Raw genomic sequence first — 15,417 nt, forward strand, 5'->3', positions numbered from 1 at the left:
AAAATAAGCAAGGCGGAGGTTGCGGTCTCTGAACATAGGTTTGTTGGTAAGCATTTCATTTTGTAGTATGTGAGTAGTACTATTACAAAGTGCAGTTTGTGAATTGGGCCCAGTAAAGTGTATGTATATTCTGTCTCTTTTTTTGTCTTTCTAGCGCAAATTGATACTCTGCACAAATGTTTCACTTCATTGGTACCAGTTGAACACCAGAATACATGAATCAGCAACTCAAGGTCACCAGTTAACATTTGCAAACACTCTGATACTGTTCAGCACAATGTGTGGTGCATGTTTTCTAAATTTGGTAGTTTGCAATATTAAACCCAGTGGTTGTGTTGTAGGGCAAGTGTGTCAACTCTATAATTATTTGGAAAACACTGCAGCCACATACTCCCATAAATCTAGTGGTCCTAGCTCAATGACAGTCCTTGTGTTATGATGGGAAAAAGTGCATTTTTTTATTTTCATTCATTGCAAAATCACTGCTAAATGGCTGGCTAATAGACAATCCTTGCGGTTTACTTACTTGTAACAGTTATTGTTGTACTTATTATAACTTCCCAAAGCTGTAAGACAGCCCAGGCATATTGCATATGAGAAAAAGATTTGTGTTCCAGCATCCATCCATACCTACAGGTGAGAGAGGAAACCAAGAAATCAAATATCAGGCCTACTGGTTTCATACTACCATAACCAACTTCTACATATATTTATAGTGCCTTAATTTCTAAGCTTTAAGATTGATTCATGGTCATGATCACAAAAAGGAGTTCTTAAAAAATAACTAAGGTGCTCATTATATGGAGGTCAGATAATCGCAGCGGTATTGACACAGCCCATCAAGTAGTTGGTGTCCCACCCTCCATATTTTGATAAGACTTCAGTGGAGGCGGTCGGAAACAGCATTTTTCTACTGTGCCATGTGCTGTGGCATGGAAAAAATGCATTTTCCAAACACCCATGTACCATTTGCCAGTTCCAATATGGTGCCTGGCACATGGTGAATGGATATTTGGAGAGACAGCATATGTGGGAAGGGTGCGGAAAGTCCCATTCCAGCTGCCTTTCCATGGCGGTGGGACTGCCATGAATAGTCAGTCGGAATGGGCCATTGTGATCTTGACGGCATTGCCTGAGCAGGCACATCCTCCATTTGGGATTTTGATTCCAACTGCTGACCCATCAGGATCAGTAGATCCTGTCGGAGGTGGCAGTCCATCTCCCGACAGTCAAGGGTCTGACCACCTGCATAATAATGTGGCGTCAGCTCAAAGGGCTGTCTATTGGTAGGATCGCCAACGATGGCTTGTATGTGGCGGTCCCACCAGTCCATAATGTGCCCATGGTAAATAAATAGGTAGATAAAGTAGAGCAGTGTTGGATAATACATTGGCAGATATTCTTCATGGAAAATTAGCACCCACATGCTTTGCTGTTAGCAATTGAAAAATTCTGGGTTTCACTGTCACTAGTTTGATGGAATGACACTTTGGTCTCTTACAGCTCTCTGAACCTATCTACAACCTCTGTGGGGTAGTTTCAAACTGGACATAGAACATGGGAGTAACCTCCCCCCTATCCAGACCGTCACCTAGGAGGGTGCACTGAATCTTCCCACCCCTTTCTGTAGGATACTTAAGGGCTTACCTTGGTGTAGGTCCCTAGATTTGTCGTGGGATAAGATTCAGATCAGACACCACTGCACTTCTACCATCTGGACACTCTGGACTTTGCTGGACTTCATTTGGGCCTGGCTTTGTCTCCCTTCCAATCTACTGCAGTTTTTATTTTTTTATTTGAAAAGTTGTATAAAGTGCCAACAAGACCCAGAATGGGTAACAGATCGCTGTACAAAGAGGACAATTAGCGTTGCCGTGAGGAGACAGTAAAAGTACAATAGGTAGCATAGGAGGAACTAGGTGAAGGCCCTACTAGACGAGGCGGTGCAGTTTAAGCAGCGCACTACGCCCTAAGAACAGTACAAAAATTTTGAATTGAGCACATATTTCAGACCCTATAGAGAAAATGATTGTCAGGGGTACATTACAATACACTAAGTTAAAATGATTGTTAAGCACTCGAGGGAAGTGATAATCACAGGACATAGACGCTATTGATACTGAAGTTCTTCCAAAAGTAGCCATTTGACTTGTTTCTTGGATGAAGCAGTTGAAGGGTTGGTTCTGATTTCCGTCGGTAGGGCATTCCAGATTCTTGGAGCCAGTCCTGAGAAGGTGTGATTGTAAGTTCTTTTTTTGTTGAATTTGGGTGGTTTGAGGAGTAAGGTATTTTAAGCTTCTTAAGTTTCGACTGGAACCAGAGAGCTCAAGATTCTTTGCCAGGCAAACGGGGATATTGCGGTGTATAGCTTTATGTGTCAGACAAGCTATCTTGAAGCAGATCCTTGCTTCAATGGGAAGCCAGATGAGTGGAATTAGGTCAGGTTTAATATGATCATGTTTTCTGGAGCCTGTGATTAGTGTGGCAGAAGTGTTCAGAGTAGCTCTAAGCGGAGCTAACCTTGCTTTGGACAGCCCTGCTAGGGTAACCAAGCCATATTCTACTCGTGAGATAACAAGGGATTGGACTACTGACTGGATGTCCTCAGTAGGTAGGAAAGGTTTGATTTTCCTGAGAGTGTTGAGCTGATGATTGGCACTCTTACTAGTAGCACCGATGTGCCCTTGCATGTTTAGAAATTTGTCCAAGGCGACACCTAAAGAGCAAGCGGAGTCCACCATATGCGGAGACTAGTTGAGTGCAGAGATGGTTTTGATCCAATTTTCGTTGGGGTCTCTTGGTTGTGGGGTGTAATCAGGAAAAAATTCTGTTTTGAGGGAGTTTAATAACAGATGGGTATGTGTTGGCCATTGCTGAGTTTTTTGGAGCGCTCCATTAAGATTATTAATGTCATCTGGAGAGGAGATCTTCAAGTATATTTGAGTATCGTCCGCGTGAATGTTTGATCTGTTCAGAATAGCAGTTAGCGGTTCCATGAAGAGTTTGAAGAGCGTGGGCGAGAGTGCAGATCCTTGAGGAATCCTGATAGTGACTGGGGTGCATGCAGCCAAACATTGATTGACTTTGATTCTCTGTGTTAAGTTGTGCAGGAAGGAAGAGAACCAGTTTAAAACTGGGCCAGTTAGCCCCATCCTATATTGCAGAAGGTTAATCAAATAATCATGTTTAATAATGTCAAAAGCAGAGGACAAGTCCAGACAAATTAGAACACTAGGTGTATCTTGATCCAGAGCTCTCAAGGCGTCATCCACAATGTGTGTTAGGGCTGTTTCTGTAGTACGGCCTGGTCTAAAGCCCAACTGATGTCGGTCTAGCAGCTGAAATCTCTCAATGTGTTTGCATAGCTGTGTGTGAACCCATTTCTCTAGCAACTTCGCTAACAACATGATGCTGGTGATCGGCCGGTAGTTGTAGGGGTCTGTTTGGTCTGCATTGGGCTTCTCGGGGATAGGTGTGACTTACCCCATTTTATGGCAGTCGGGAATCCTCCCCTGTAAGAGAGATTGTTTGATGATTTTGGACCAGAGAGGCATAATGGCCGGGTTGAGGTCTTAGAGCAGCATAGCGGGGAGTGGATCACTGAAATGATTGGATGGTTTAAGAGATGCCAGTGAATGTGATACCTCCTCCAAGTCCGGGAGTATAAAAGTATTCCAACAGGCATTGTTTTTGGGTGAGTACTCCGTGGGGTAAGGCAGAGCATTCACTGGTGCAGGCACTGTCAAACCCAGGGAGCTCATCACCAGCAGGTTAGCGGCAATGCAGTTCCCGATAAATACTCCTAGACTTTTCAAAAAGTGCCCTGAGAAATCTTCTTCACCGGACCCGCAGTTTTGACTGCAGGAGTAGGATTAGCCTGTTGTGTGATGATATCAAACATTTTTTTGGGACACTTTTTGGCGCTGTAAGCTGAGCTCTGAAATGATCTGATTTAGCAATGCAAATGTGGTTGTTATAAGGGCTTCTCGTCTGCCTTAACTGTTTGAGAATAGAAGTAGAAGGTGCATTTCTCCAACGTCTCTCAGAGAACCTTAAATTGCGTCTTTAAGGGCACCATTGAACCAAGGTTTGGATTGTTTGCAAGGAATCCTTTTGAGTTGCTTTGGGGCTGCAGTGTCAAGAATGTTTGTCATGCTGTTGACATAGTGATCTGTCAACTCTTCCAAATTATTTATGTTAGTTGGAGGATCTAGAAGATTCTTGCTCAAGTTGTTGAGGTTAGGGATATTGATGCCTCTCAGGTTACAAGACAGTTGCTTGTCTGAGCAATACCTTTCCCTGATGGGAAAGTAGATTTGGTGATGATCCGCCAAATTGCATGGTACTATATCATCCAGTTGAATAAAGTGATCTCTAGCTATGATAAGGAAGAGGGTAGCGCCCTTGGAGTGAGTCGGTCTGTTGTAAGCCTGTAAATAGTTGAGGTCGGAGAGGAACTACTTAAGAGAGCAAACTACTGGATCATTAGTGTCATTCCTGTGAAGGTTTAAGGCACCTAGGAAGATATAGTAGGGATGGAGGGCTGAGCTAGCATATATGGATTCAATTAGTTTCTCTATAAAGCATATGTTATCCCCGGGGGATGATAGATCGAGTGAAGCACACAGACCATCTTACCCTTTTTCCAGATTTCAGTGACTAGTACCTCACAAGAGGAAATCATATCATTATGGGTCTGCTTCAGAACAAGGCTAGAACTATGAATGCAGGCAATGCCACTCCCCAGTTTTATTAGATCTGTTGCATCTCATAATGTCATAGCCAGGAGGAATTAAGATGTCAAGTATAAGGGAGGAGGAGTCATTAAGCCACATTTCCGTAAGAATCAAGAGATCCCATTCTTGTGATGAGTTCGGAGATATCCGCTGCGTGTTTCATTGTTGATCTGCAGTGGAGCAGCATGATTTGATATAAGAGTTGGTAGTAGCTTCAACTCGGTGCGTCGTGGCGACCTGAAGTAGGTTATCCTTATTCATGGATCTAAAGTTAGCACTAGGTTCTCTATCTGGATCAGAAGTGATAGTGGGTATAATGCTATTAGGGTCCTCGAAGTCATCATATGAAAGTGAGAGAGCGAGCGTGTCTTCCTCAGACATTTGCAGCTAGAATCTAAGGGGTCTAGCAAGGTGGTTGGGAAGAGGGCGAGAGGGCTTGTGTGGTTTACTTGGATAATTCTCAGAGGACATTTCCAATCCACCAATTAAAGTGGATGCCAGGGGCTTCAGGAGATCAGGCCTAGGGTGTTGGTAAGGTTTGCATAACTTATCATTCTTCATTGAGCAGTGTAGGAGGGTTTGGAGGTTATCCTGTACAGTAAGGAGCTCCAGCTTCAAATCAGCTAGTTACCTCATTTTGAACATTTCATTGAGAGAGACTTCGCATTTTAAAATTATTGTAATTCTTCCTGGCATTTTATGTTATTACATCTAAATATAGAGATATCAAATTTGGAAAGGCATAGAGTTTTCGAGAGCGTTTGTTCGTTGGTATTGTTGAATAGTACTGAGACTAGTTCTTACAGAAAAAAAGACACTATGAAACAGAGAGGCAAAAAAGTTCAACAAAATGGGAAAAACACATTTTTTGGGGGGCAAAACCACACTTATCAGGAAATCTTGATGAGGTTATGAGACCTATGGAGAAAGGTGGAAGTGAGATAAAGTGTCAGAGACCAGCTCTCTTGATAAGTGTTAATCTTGTCAGCGGTATTATTGTCAGAAGAGCCACAATTGTAAACATGTTTTTGGGTTCGGATAATGCAATCTCTCTCAATGAGGTAACATATTTCGATCACAAAGAGAGGCCGTCCTTGACTTCAATTGTGATTACGATCAGGGCAAACTGCTTGATTGGATGTTAATAGATTACACAACATGCTAAATAATCCCATTGATTTAGGGCAATATCACTGATTTGTTTTCTGTTGAATTGCATTTTCATTTCCATTTCTATTTTTCTTCTCTTCCTCTTTTTCTACTATTGTCCCTCACTATTGCCCTCTTGAATAAAACTTTTCCTTGATGTTTCCATTGTCTGCATCTATCCCCACTAACTTTTTCCTATTCACATTATAACAAATAAATGGCCCACTGGGCAAGTTTTTTGTTTTTGTTTCACTTAACATTATGTTTTTACTGTTAATGTCAGACTAGAAAAAGCCCTTGGCATGTTGGCCATATGGGCGAAACATGTGTTGGCTGTTCGTTTGTGTTTGAATGCACTTCTGGCATAAGAATTAAAACGGCGCATTGTGCTTTAAAAAAGGACTTTTGGACTTTGGGAATGTTTATCCGAAATATTACTACTGATTATTAGGCACAAACCACTCTCTAGACCTAAATCATTTATTCCAAAACATTGGCTCTTGGGTGTAGCCACTTGGGAGGCAAGAGCCAACCATAACATTGGGTCCTGACCCCTTTGGCGTGAACCATAGCACCATCCACCCATTGCTTAGAAAATACATTCTTTAAAATTGCAACTGCAACTTACCCGTTGATTTGTGCAGAGAATGTGTTTGTGATCCTACACTGCACATGACCTCTGTGGGGCTCCTAGATACCCACCTTGGGTGGTTCCTTGGGTCCCCGGAGCTTCTATGTCTTCTGAGTATTGTCTTGACTCGAGTCGTGGTTGGCATACCACTATTTTAGTAAATGGTTTGGCCCCCCCTTGCTGACCACTGTCTATGCTGTGCTACTTACCTATTTCTATTGCAAAGTATTGTGCGTATTGTTTATAACTCCAGTTAGGAGAGAGCTAAGGAACAGATGTGCGACCCAGCAATTTGCGACTCGCAAACTGTGTCACATTTGCGACTCACAAATCGGGATGCACATCAGTGTCTCAGATACTGTTTGTGATTCCTAATGGGGTAGCATATTTCATGCCTCATTAATATTAATGAGGCAGACGCAATTTGCGAACCCATTAGGAATGGCTAGCACTCACAGGGATGGTGGCCTGCTGGTATCAGCGGACCACCATGTCTGTGACTGCTTTATTTATAAAGCAGTTTTTTTTAAATGCAGCCTGCTTTCCTTAACACTATCAGTGCTGCAGCAATTCCCCCTCTGTGCTGCAGATCCTTTACTCCCATTGTTCATGACGAGCTCAACTCGCCATGAGCACACAAGCAGTGTACTGCATGACGAGCTGAGCTCGTCATGAGCATCGAAGGGGTTAGAGGAAAATGGGATGCATTTAAAAAAGAAAAATGAAACTTTTCAGTTTCATTTTTTTAAGGGCAGCAGTGCTCCCCAGGACTACTGCCTGCTCTTAAAAAGTATTTCACACATACTCAAAAAGGGGAAGGAGTCCCCTGGAGACACCTTCCTGTTTGTGAGTGGTTTACCACCAACTTGAAGTATGTGGTAAACTGTGAGGGGTATATTCACAAGAACGTGTGATAACTACCGCAAGAGTAGCGTAACACAACTTTCAACATCGCAGCCTATCGCTGGAAAGTAACCCAGTGGCAACGTGGAATTTACAACGCGGCGGTAGCATGTGATTGTCTTCCGAAACCGCGGACAATGTCCGTGATACTACCACCTCGATGGAGTATAAAACACAAACCACAACACCAAAAAACCTGCGATGGGCCAAAGCGCGATGAGGAAATCAGCGATAAGCAGCGCCAGGCCTGCAACACACACCTGGTAGGTGGGAAAAATCACCATAAAAGTAGAAAAAACAACCAAACACAAACTGACCAACACCCAAGCACCATGGATGCAGCCAGAGCAGGCGCAGAGGACGAGCACAACCCAACAAGCACCCCAGACGACCAACCTGGGAGCTTGGGGACAGGGAAGGGCAAGGACAAGAAGAAGAGGAAGACGAAGTTCAGTCCGCAGGCGAACAGGATCGGTGGCCCGTTCTCATGTCGATATTGTCGGTTTCAAGCCTCCCTCATTCATCCAGGTCATACTATCATTCCCTTTGTAGATACCACACAGAGAGGGTGGAATAATTTGTTGTGCAATATCCGTTCTCTGCCCAAGCATTCAACGGAAGTATGGGACCTAATCTCCTCAGTTAAGCCGGAATTGGGTTTCCTTACTGAAACCTGGCTTAAGCCTCATTCGGTTCCGGCCATTACACTGGGTATTCCGGAAGGATTTAAAATGATTAGATTGGGCAGACCATCTAAAACTGGGGGTGATATTGCCAATATTTATAAAAACGCCAAAACAACAGTTGATGGACAGAATGCAGAACAATGTCATACATTCACCCCAGTACAGAGATCTGGGCCTAAACCATCGTTTTTTGCACTCCACACCACCCCAGTTCAGACATGGCCATATGAAAATCAGCCTTGAACCTGTGCCTCATGGGAACAGTCCAGGCCGAACTGCCAGTCCATGTCTTTCCTGGACCGGAATCAAGCATCCCAGGACCAGGTTCTGGCTATCAGCCGTCTTCAGCCAGAATGGCTTGACTCCAGTGGTGTGGAGAGCATGGGTCTCACGTCTGAGCATACCCATCCCACTCGGGGTGACAAATGCAAAAACAACAGTTGATGGACAGAATGCAGAACAATGTCATACATTCACCCCAGTACAGAGATCTGGGCCTAAATCCATCGTTTTTTTGCACTCCACACCACACCAGTTCAGACATGGCCATATGCAAATCAGCCTTGACCCTGTGCCTCATGGGAACAGTCCAGCCCAAACTGCCAAGCCATGTCTTTCTTTGACGGGAATCAAGCATCCAAGGACCGGTTTCTGGCTATCAGCCGTCTTCAGCCAGAATTGGTTGACACCAGTGGTGTGGAGAGCATGGGACTCACGTCTGAGCATACCCATCCCACTCGGGGTGACAAATGCCAAAACAACAGTTGATTGACAGAATGCAGAACAATGTCATACATTCACCCCAGTACAGAGATCTGGGCCTAAATCCATCGTTTTTTTGCACTCCACACCACCCCAGTTCAGACATGGCCATATGCAAATCAGCCTTGAACCTGTGCCTCATGGGAACAGTCCGGCCCGAACTGCCAAGCCATGTCTTTACTGGACAGGAATCAAGCATCCTAGGACCGGTTTCTGGCTATCAGCCGTCTTCAGCCAGGATAGCTTGACTCCAGTGGTGTGGAGAGCATGGGACTCACGTCTGAGCATACCCATCCCACTCGGGGTGACAAATGCAAAAACAACAGTTGATTGACACAATGCAGAACAATGTCATACATTCACCCCAGTACAGAGATCTGGGCCTAAATCCATCGTTTTTTTGCACTCCACACCACCCCAGTTCAGACATGGCCATATGCAAATCTCTGTACTGGGGTGAATGTATGATATTGTTCGGCATTCTGTCCATCAATTGTTGTTTTTGAATTATTTATAAAAATGACATTACCATCTCAGTCCTAGACCAATATAGTACTACAACTATGATCCTATTTCCGAACGTATAAAACAACTCCACTGGCTCAACCTTGATAAACGAGTGAAGTTCAAGACACTATGCTTTATGCATAAGATAAAGATTGAAGCTGCCCCCACCTATCTCCAGTCTCTTGTTAAACCCTATGTTCCTGCACGCTCTCTTCGTTCCTCCTCCCAACATCTTTTCTGTGTGCCAAAATTCAGGCTTACTAGAATGGGCGGTCGTTCTTTTTATGTATTAGGACCCAGACTTTGGAATTCTCTTCCTTTAGACCTTCGCATGGAACACTGCCATCTTCGCTTCCGTAAAGCCGTTAAGACCTGGCTTTTTGCCCAATAATTTCTTCAGAAAGTTGTTAACCTTGATCTGGTCTGTTGTGCTTTAGTTCCCTCTGGATTTTATGCTATAATGTCAATTAGCGCCGGGAAACCCTCACGGGTAGCTGTTCGCGCTCTACAAGACTAATAAATAAATAAATAAATAAAATAAATAAATAAATAAATACAACCATGGAAGTATTGGTCTTCAGGATAGAGGCACCCACACATGTCTGCTGGAAAGGGGCGCTGGTATACCGTCCTCCAGGTCCAGTAGCCATTTTTCTCTGCAACTAGTTGAATTGCTGGCTCCGCATCTAAACTCAGGCAATAACTTTTTATTATTAGGAGATTTTAATGTCCATAGTGACCGCACTGAAAATTCTGATGCTCAGACACTTCAGACTGACCTGTCCCTATTAGGACTAGTTCAGCATAATGAAGGCTCTACACATGTAGCCGGTCACACTTTGGACATGATATTTTCAAACTCTTCCAAAATTAAATGTGACCCTCCCAGGCAAGTGAATTGGTCAGACCACTCTGTCATCGAATTTCACATGCACGATCTGACAGTACCCAAAAATTGGATCCTGGCTACATCTTATTCGCAGAGACAGTGGCATAAGGTCTCAGCGGATAACTTTCAAAGTGTGTTCATAGAACATCAGTTCGAAGCAGCTGACAATATTGATGAAGCACTATTTAAATATAATTCGGCTATTGCCAAGGCGATCGAAAAGATAGCCCCTATGAAAGTATGTATGAATTGCCCTAATCAGCATCAGGCAGCATGGTTGACACTCAGCTACGTTTACAAAAGCAAGCATGTAGGAGGTTAGAAAGGGTCTGGAGGACCACACATACTGAGATGGACAGAAACCAATACTACATCTCTTTGACCAGCTATCACAAAAACATAAAATCTGCACGTAAATTGCACATATCATCACAACTAACACAGGCTGGAAACTCATCAAAAATGTTGTATCAAATCTTACAATCTTTCACTAAACCTAAGGCATGCGAAAGCCTCGAATCATCCTCTTAAAAGAAGTGTGATGATATTTCTTCTTACTTCTTCCAAAAAATAGATGTGATATATGATAAAATCAGGATGACAGGAAATTTATTGAGCAATCCGGTGTCCTTACATACCCCCAAGTTGGTCAACCTTGTGCTGCTCAACGATTTCCCTGCCATCACTATAACTGAGGTTGAAACATTGATGTGCCAGATCATGTCTGGCTCTCTGTCTGATTACATCCCCGCTAAAATTATCCCACCCCTGGCCAGGCCCTATGGTGCAGTCCCTTGTCAACCTTTCCCTCACACGGGTTCGGTGCGGCAGAAATGGAAGGTGGCCCAGGTGAGACCCATTCGTAAGAACTCCAATATTCCATAGACAGAGCTGTCGAATCTCTGCCCCATCTCATTTCTTTCATATCTGAGCAAGCTAATGGAGAAACACGTTAACACCCACTTGTCTAACTTTGTCGAACAAAATGAATGTTTAGATCATTCCCAGTTCGGGTTTAGGCCCAATTACAGCACCAAATCTGCACTCCTTTCAGTGAGCGACAACATCAGAATGTCCCTCGACAAAGGACATTCTATGATTCTGGTACTGTTGGACCTATCCGCTGTATTCGACACAGTTTCCCATGATATCATGCTCAGAAGATTAGAAGAGGTAAGGCTAAGGGGGTCGGCCCTGTCATGGATGAGAAGTTTTCTGTCTGGTCGCTCGCAGTGTCAACCATGGCTCATATTGCTCAACTCCCATGGAACTGACCAAGGGGGTGCCACAGGGCTCTTGCTTGAGCCGTACACTATTTAACATATATGTTGCCCCCTTGGCCAGTCTACTGAGGACCTACGGGTTAATTCCCTTTTCATATGCCGACGACACGCAGCTCCTCTTTCCATTGAGCAAACTTACAACTGCGGTCCAGTGGGCCTTCTCAGATGGAATGCAACCTGTATCCCAGTGGATGGTAAACAACTTTCTACAATGTAATGTTGAAAAACAGAGGTGATGCTGTTTAGCGAGGCCCCTCTTCTGTGGACTCCTGAATGGTGGCCATCAGATCTGGGTCCCAACCCTGTCCCCAAGCTTGTAGTAAAAAACCTAGGTTTCCGGTTAGATCAAACCCTTAGTCTAAAAGAGCATGTGACTCAGACAGCTGGCTCATGCTTCCTTGTAATTGGAATGCTCCGGAGAGCCTTTCCGCTACTTCCGGACTCTACCCGGAAAACCTTGGTTCAGGCTTTAGTGCTCAGCCGCCTGGACTACTGTAATGTGGACTGCTGATTTCAGCTAATGACACCTTACTGAGCAGACTTCAAGTAGTCCAAAATACAGTGGCAAGGTTTGCCCAGAATGCGCCACCTAGGTCGTCATCGCGCCCTTTGTTGGTAAAGCTCCATTGGCTGCCCATCCGCCAACCGATCAAGTTTAAAACCTGTTACGTTATCCATAAAGCACTCCTACTTGGCGGAGAAATTTATACCTAATACTCCTTTACGTGCTCTCCATTCCAGCAGTAAATATTTTCTTGAAGTACCAATAATCAAGAGAGCAAGATTGGGAGGGAAGGCCTTCTGGTACCTCGTCCCGCGCCTCTGGAATGAACTACATGTCTCTCTTAGACTATGTCCAGAACACGCAAAATTTAGGTAACTGTTAAAGACTTTTTTGTTTCGCACCTATTAAGTATGCTAGTGTCTTCAACTTCCCTCAGAGCCCGCTTAAGCACAGAGATACTCCTTCGGGAGTCGATTCTAGCGCTATATAAACATATAAATAAATAAATATTCACGGAGGTGATGGACCACCATCAACAACTGTTCGTCACCTTCAACGTGTCATTTGGCACAAAAAATGGAATCTGGTGGGACATCGTGGACAAGGTGAATGCCGTCAGGGAGTACAAGAGGACAATGGACGAGGTCAAGAGGCAATGGAATGACCAAGGAGAAACCCTCCGCCAACCAGAAGGCAGCAATTCAGACTGGAGGTGGGGACCCAGCGCCACAGTCCGAGCTGGATGACATAGAGGAGCTGGTGTCAACAGTCGTCAGTGTGGAGACTGTGGTTTAGTCAGGGGAATGGACACTGCTCGACAGGGCACAACACAACCGCAACAGGGTGAGTGACCACCAGGTACTGGGGGCAAGGGTGGAGATGGCCACAATGGCACATATGCACAATCAAGCACAGCACAGTGCACACCCACAATGACTCTGGGTCCACGCCCAGATCTACAGACTGTCACAATGTACAATGCCATGCTGCCTGATTGTTAACATGTACCATGCGTCCACATACATGTGGACACATTGTAATACATCTCCCCTTCACATCGCAGGGGCCCCGTCAACACCTCCTGCAGGTCAGTCCCAGCCACTCTTCACTGATGACGAGGAGGACAACAACAGCATCAACACCCAAACCATCCAAGACATCATTGACCTCATCTGCCACTCACCTCCAGCATCAGGGTAGGCCAGCTACATCGAGGAGACCCCACCCACTACCCAAAGCACCCAACAGGAGGCACCCACAGTCCCGGCACTCTCCCAAGACACTCAGGAACAACACATGGCCTTCCAATGCCGTGTGCTGGAGTGCCAGAGGGAGACCGCTGAGCAGGCACAGTTGGGCTTTGTCATCATGGCAACCAAACTTGACGCCATCCTTGGGTGTGTAGGCCCATGCCATGGTCTCCAACGAGCCCTAACTAACATCGCTGGAGTCATGACGTGGAGAGAAGAACACCTGTCCGCTCAGAGTGGCTCCAGCGATACCAGCCGTGATCTGGCACACATGCGGAGGTTCATGGAGGACATGGTACGGAAGGAGGCGGAAAGGATGGCAGCCACCGCTGCACATCAGCGGAATGGAGCTGGGATCTACCAGGCCCTGCAGATCCTCATCATGGAATTTCTGCCACAAGGCGTGGCAATGATGCATGCTGCTGCTCCCCCACCATCCACATTTCCGACCCCTGGTGTGTCTCTGCGTCCCAGTGCGGCAGGCCTATCCACTCCGGCACCTGATGTGTCAGTGACACACAGTACAGCTGACAATCCACCTCCGGCCCCTAATGTGCCAGTGGCACACAGTGCTGCAGCCAGTACTACAACACCCCCAGCTGGGGTAGAGCACACATCCAAGGATGAGGACGTGGATGTGCCTGTAATCAGAAGGACTCAGTAGCATTCATTTCTGCCACCTGGCCTATTTATGCTTGCTCCCATGGCCTCATGACCTTCCACTGTCCCCCGAATCACACAGAAGCACTCTCCTTGGACTATGAAATACACTGCCACATCCTTGTTGATGACCAAAGACACAGCGACCAGACTGCGGACTGCTTCCCTCCTCTTCCGCAGTACTTGTCATCCCCGGATAGACTTTGGCTGGCCCTCCACGGGCCCATTTTGTGTAATGTGTTCTGCATTGCTGCAGAACGGCACTGGATGTGCAATAAACATCCTGTGACGCACTGCTGTGTCATGTCTTCCATCATTCATGTATGTCGGTGTGCATGAATGTAGGGTCAGCGATTTCCCTTGCGTCAATGATGCTCATCCTGTGGGATGCCAGTCAGAAGGTGCTACATATCCATTTGTGTTATGGGTCCTGTGGACACGAGGGACACGCGCATCAGCCACTTTCTTGTCAGGACATGGACTGAACCACGCCCAGAGCCACTGAGTAATTGTTGCAGGCCCTGCACTGGTACAGCATACGCCAGGCCAGACCACTCAACTTACACTCCGAGGGGGGTGTACAGGTCACTGGTCTAGTTGTCAGCATGTCATTGCCACTCCCTGAGGGCAGGTTTGCACGCACACCACACCCATCCAGCACAGGTGCACAGGCCATGTGACCCACAAATATAAGAGGTCGACAACGTCACATAGCCCTCTGCTGGTGGTGACTGGATGATGGACCTGAGGCCTTGAGGCCGGCACGGGCCTTCTACCACATGCCGCTGACTGGGGTTGAACAGGCTTTGTGGCACACGCTGCATTGTGGATGGCACAGGCACCCCGCCACGGGACGCAGACTGGGGTTGAACAGGGTTTGTGGCACACGCTGCATTGTGGACGGCATAGGCACGCCGCCATGGGACAGTGACTTTGGGTGCACTGAGTCATTGGCACCTTAAGCTGCTGAACGGGTGTGCAGCCTGCGATGATGCCTGTCCTGGCGGTCTGGACTGCTCAGGATTTTTGTGCCTTGTTGGAACGCAGTGTAGGCCGAGCCAGCGGGCTGCGCAGGCCTTCTGCCACGTGGCCTTGCTTCCAGGATCACAGAGTTAGTGGCACCCATTAGGCTGAGCAGCTGTGCAGACTGCGATGTTGTCAGGTGCCCTGGTATGACCTATGCCATGGTGTAATCAAGACTCTGCACCAGACGTGAGACCTGGTCCCCTGCGCAGCGTGACTGCATGGTGTGGAGGGTGCCAAGTCTGCGGGCCCGGGCTTCTGGCTTGCAGCCGCATGCGGTGGGACCTGATGTCTACACACCGGTGGCGGAAGGTGAGCAGTGAAGCCCGGGTGTGCATAGGCGGGCATGCTCCGATGGGCGGCGGGAGGGACTGGGGTGCCTCTGCCTGGGTGTGCATGGTCGGACGGGTGACGCTGTCTTGTGCAAGTGTGT

At 46.3% G+C, this 15,417-nt stretch overlaps 1 protein-coding gene across 1 annotated transcript in view; it reads right to left on the reverse strand.

Moving 5' to 3' along the window:
- The window catches only part of SLC6A13 (solute carrier family 6 member 13), a 758,242-nt gene that overhangs the window by 228,005 nt on the left and 514,820 nt on the right, over positions 1–15,417 (reverse strand). Inside the window, exon 8 of the mRNA XM_086952830.1 lies at positions 527–630. Within this exon, the coding sequence (XP_086808956.1) occupies positions 527–630 (104 nt within the window). The remainder of the gene's footprint in view (positions 1–526; positions 631–15,417) is intronic.

Source organism: Lissotriton vulgaris, chromosome 1_2, assembly GCF_964263255.1.
Source record: "Lissotriton vulgaris chromosome 1_2, aLisVul1.2, whole genome shotgun sequence".
In the NCBI taxonomy this organism is placed as follows: domain Eukaryota; kingdom Metazoa; phylum Chordata; class Amphibia; order Caudata; family Salamandridae; genus Lissotriton; species Lissotriton vulgaris.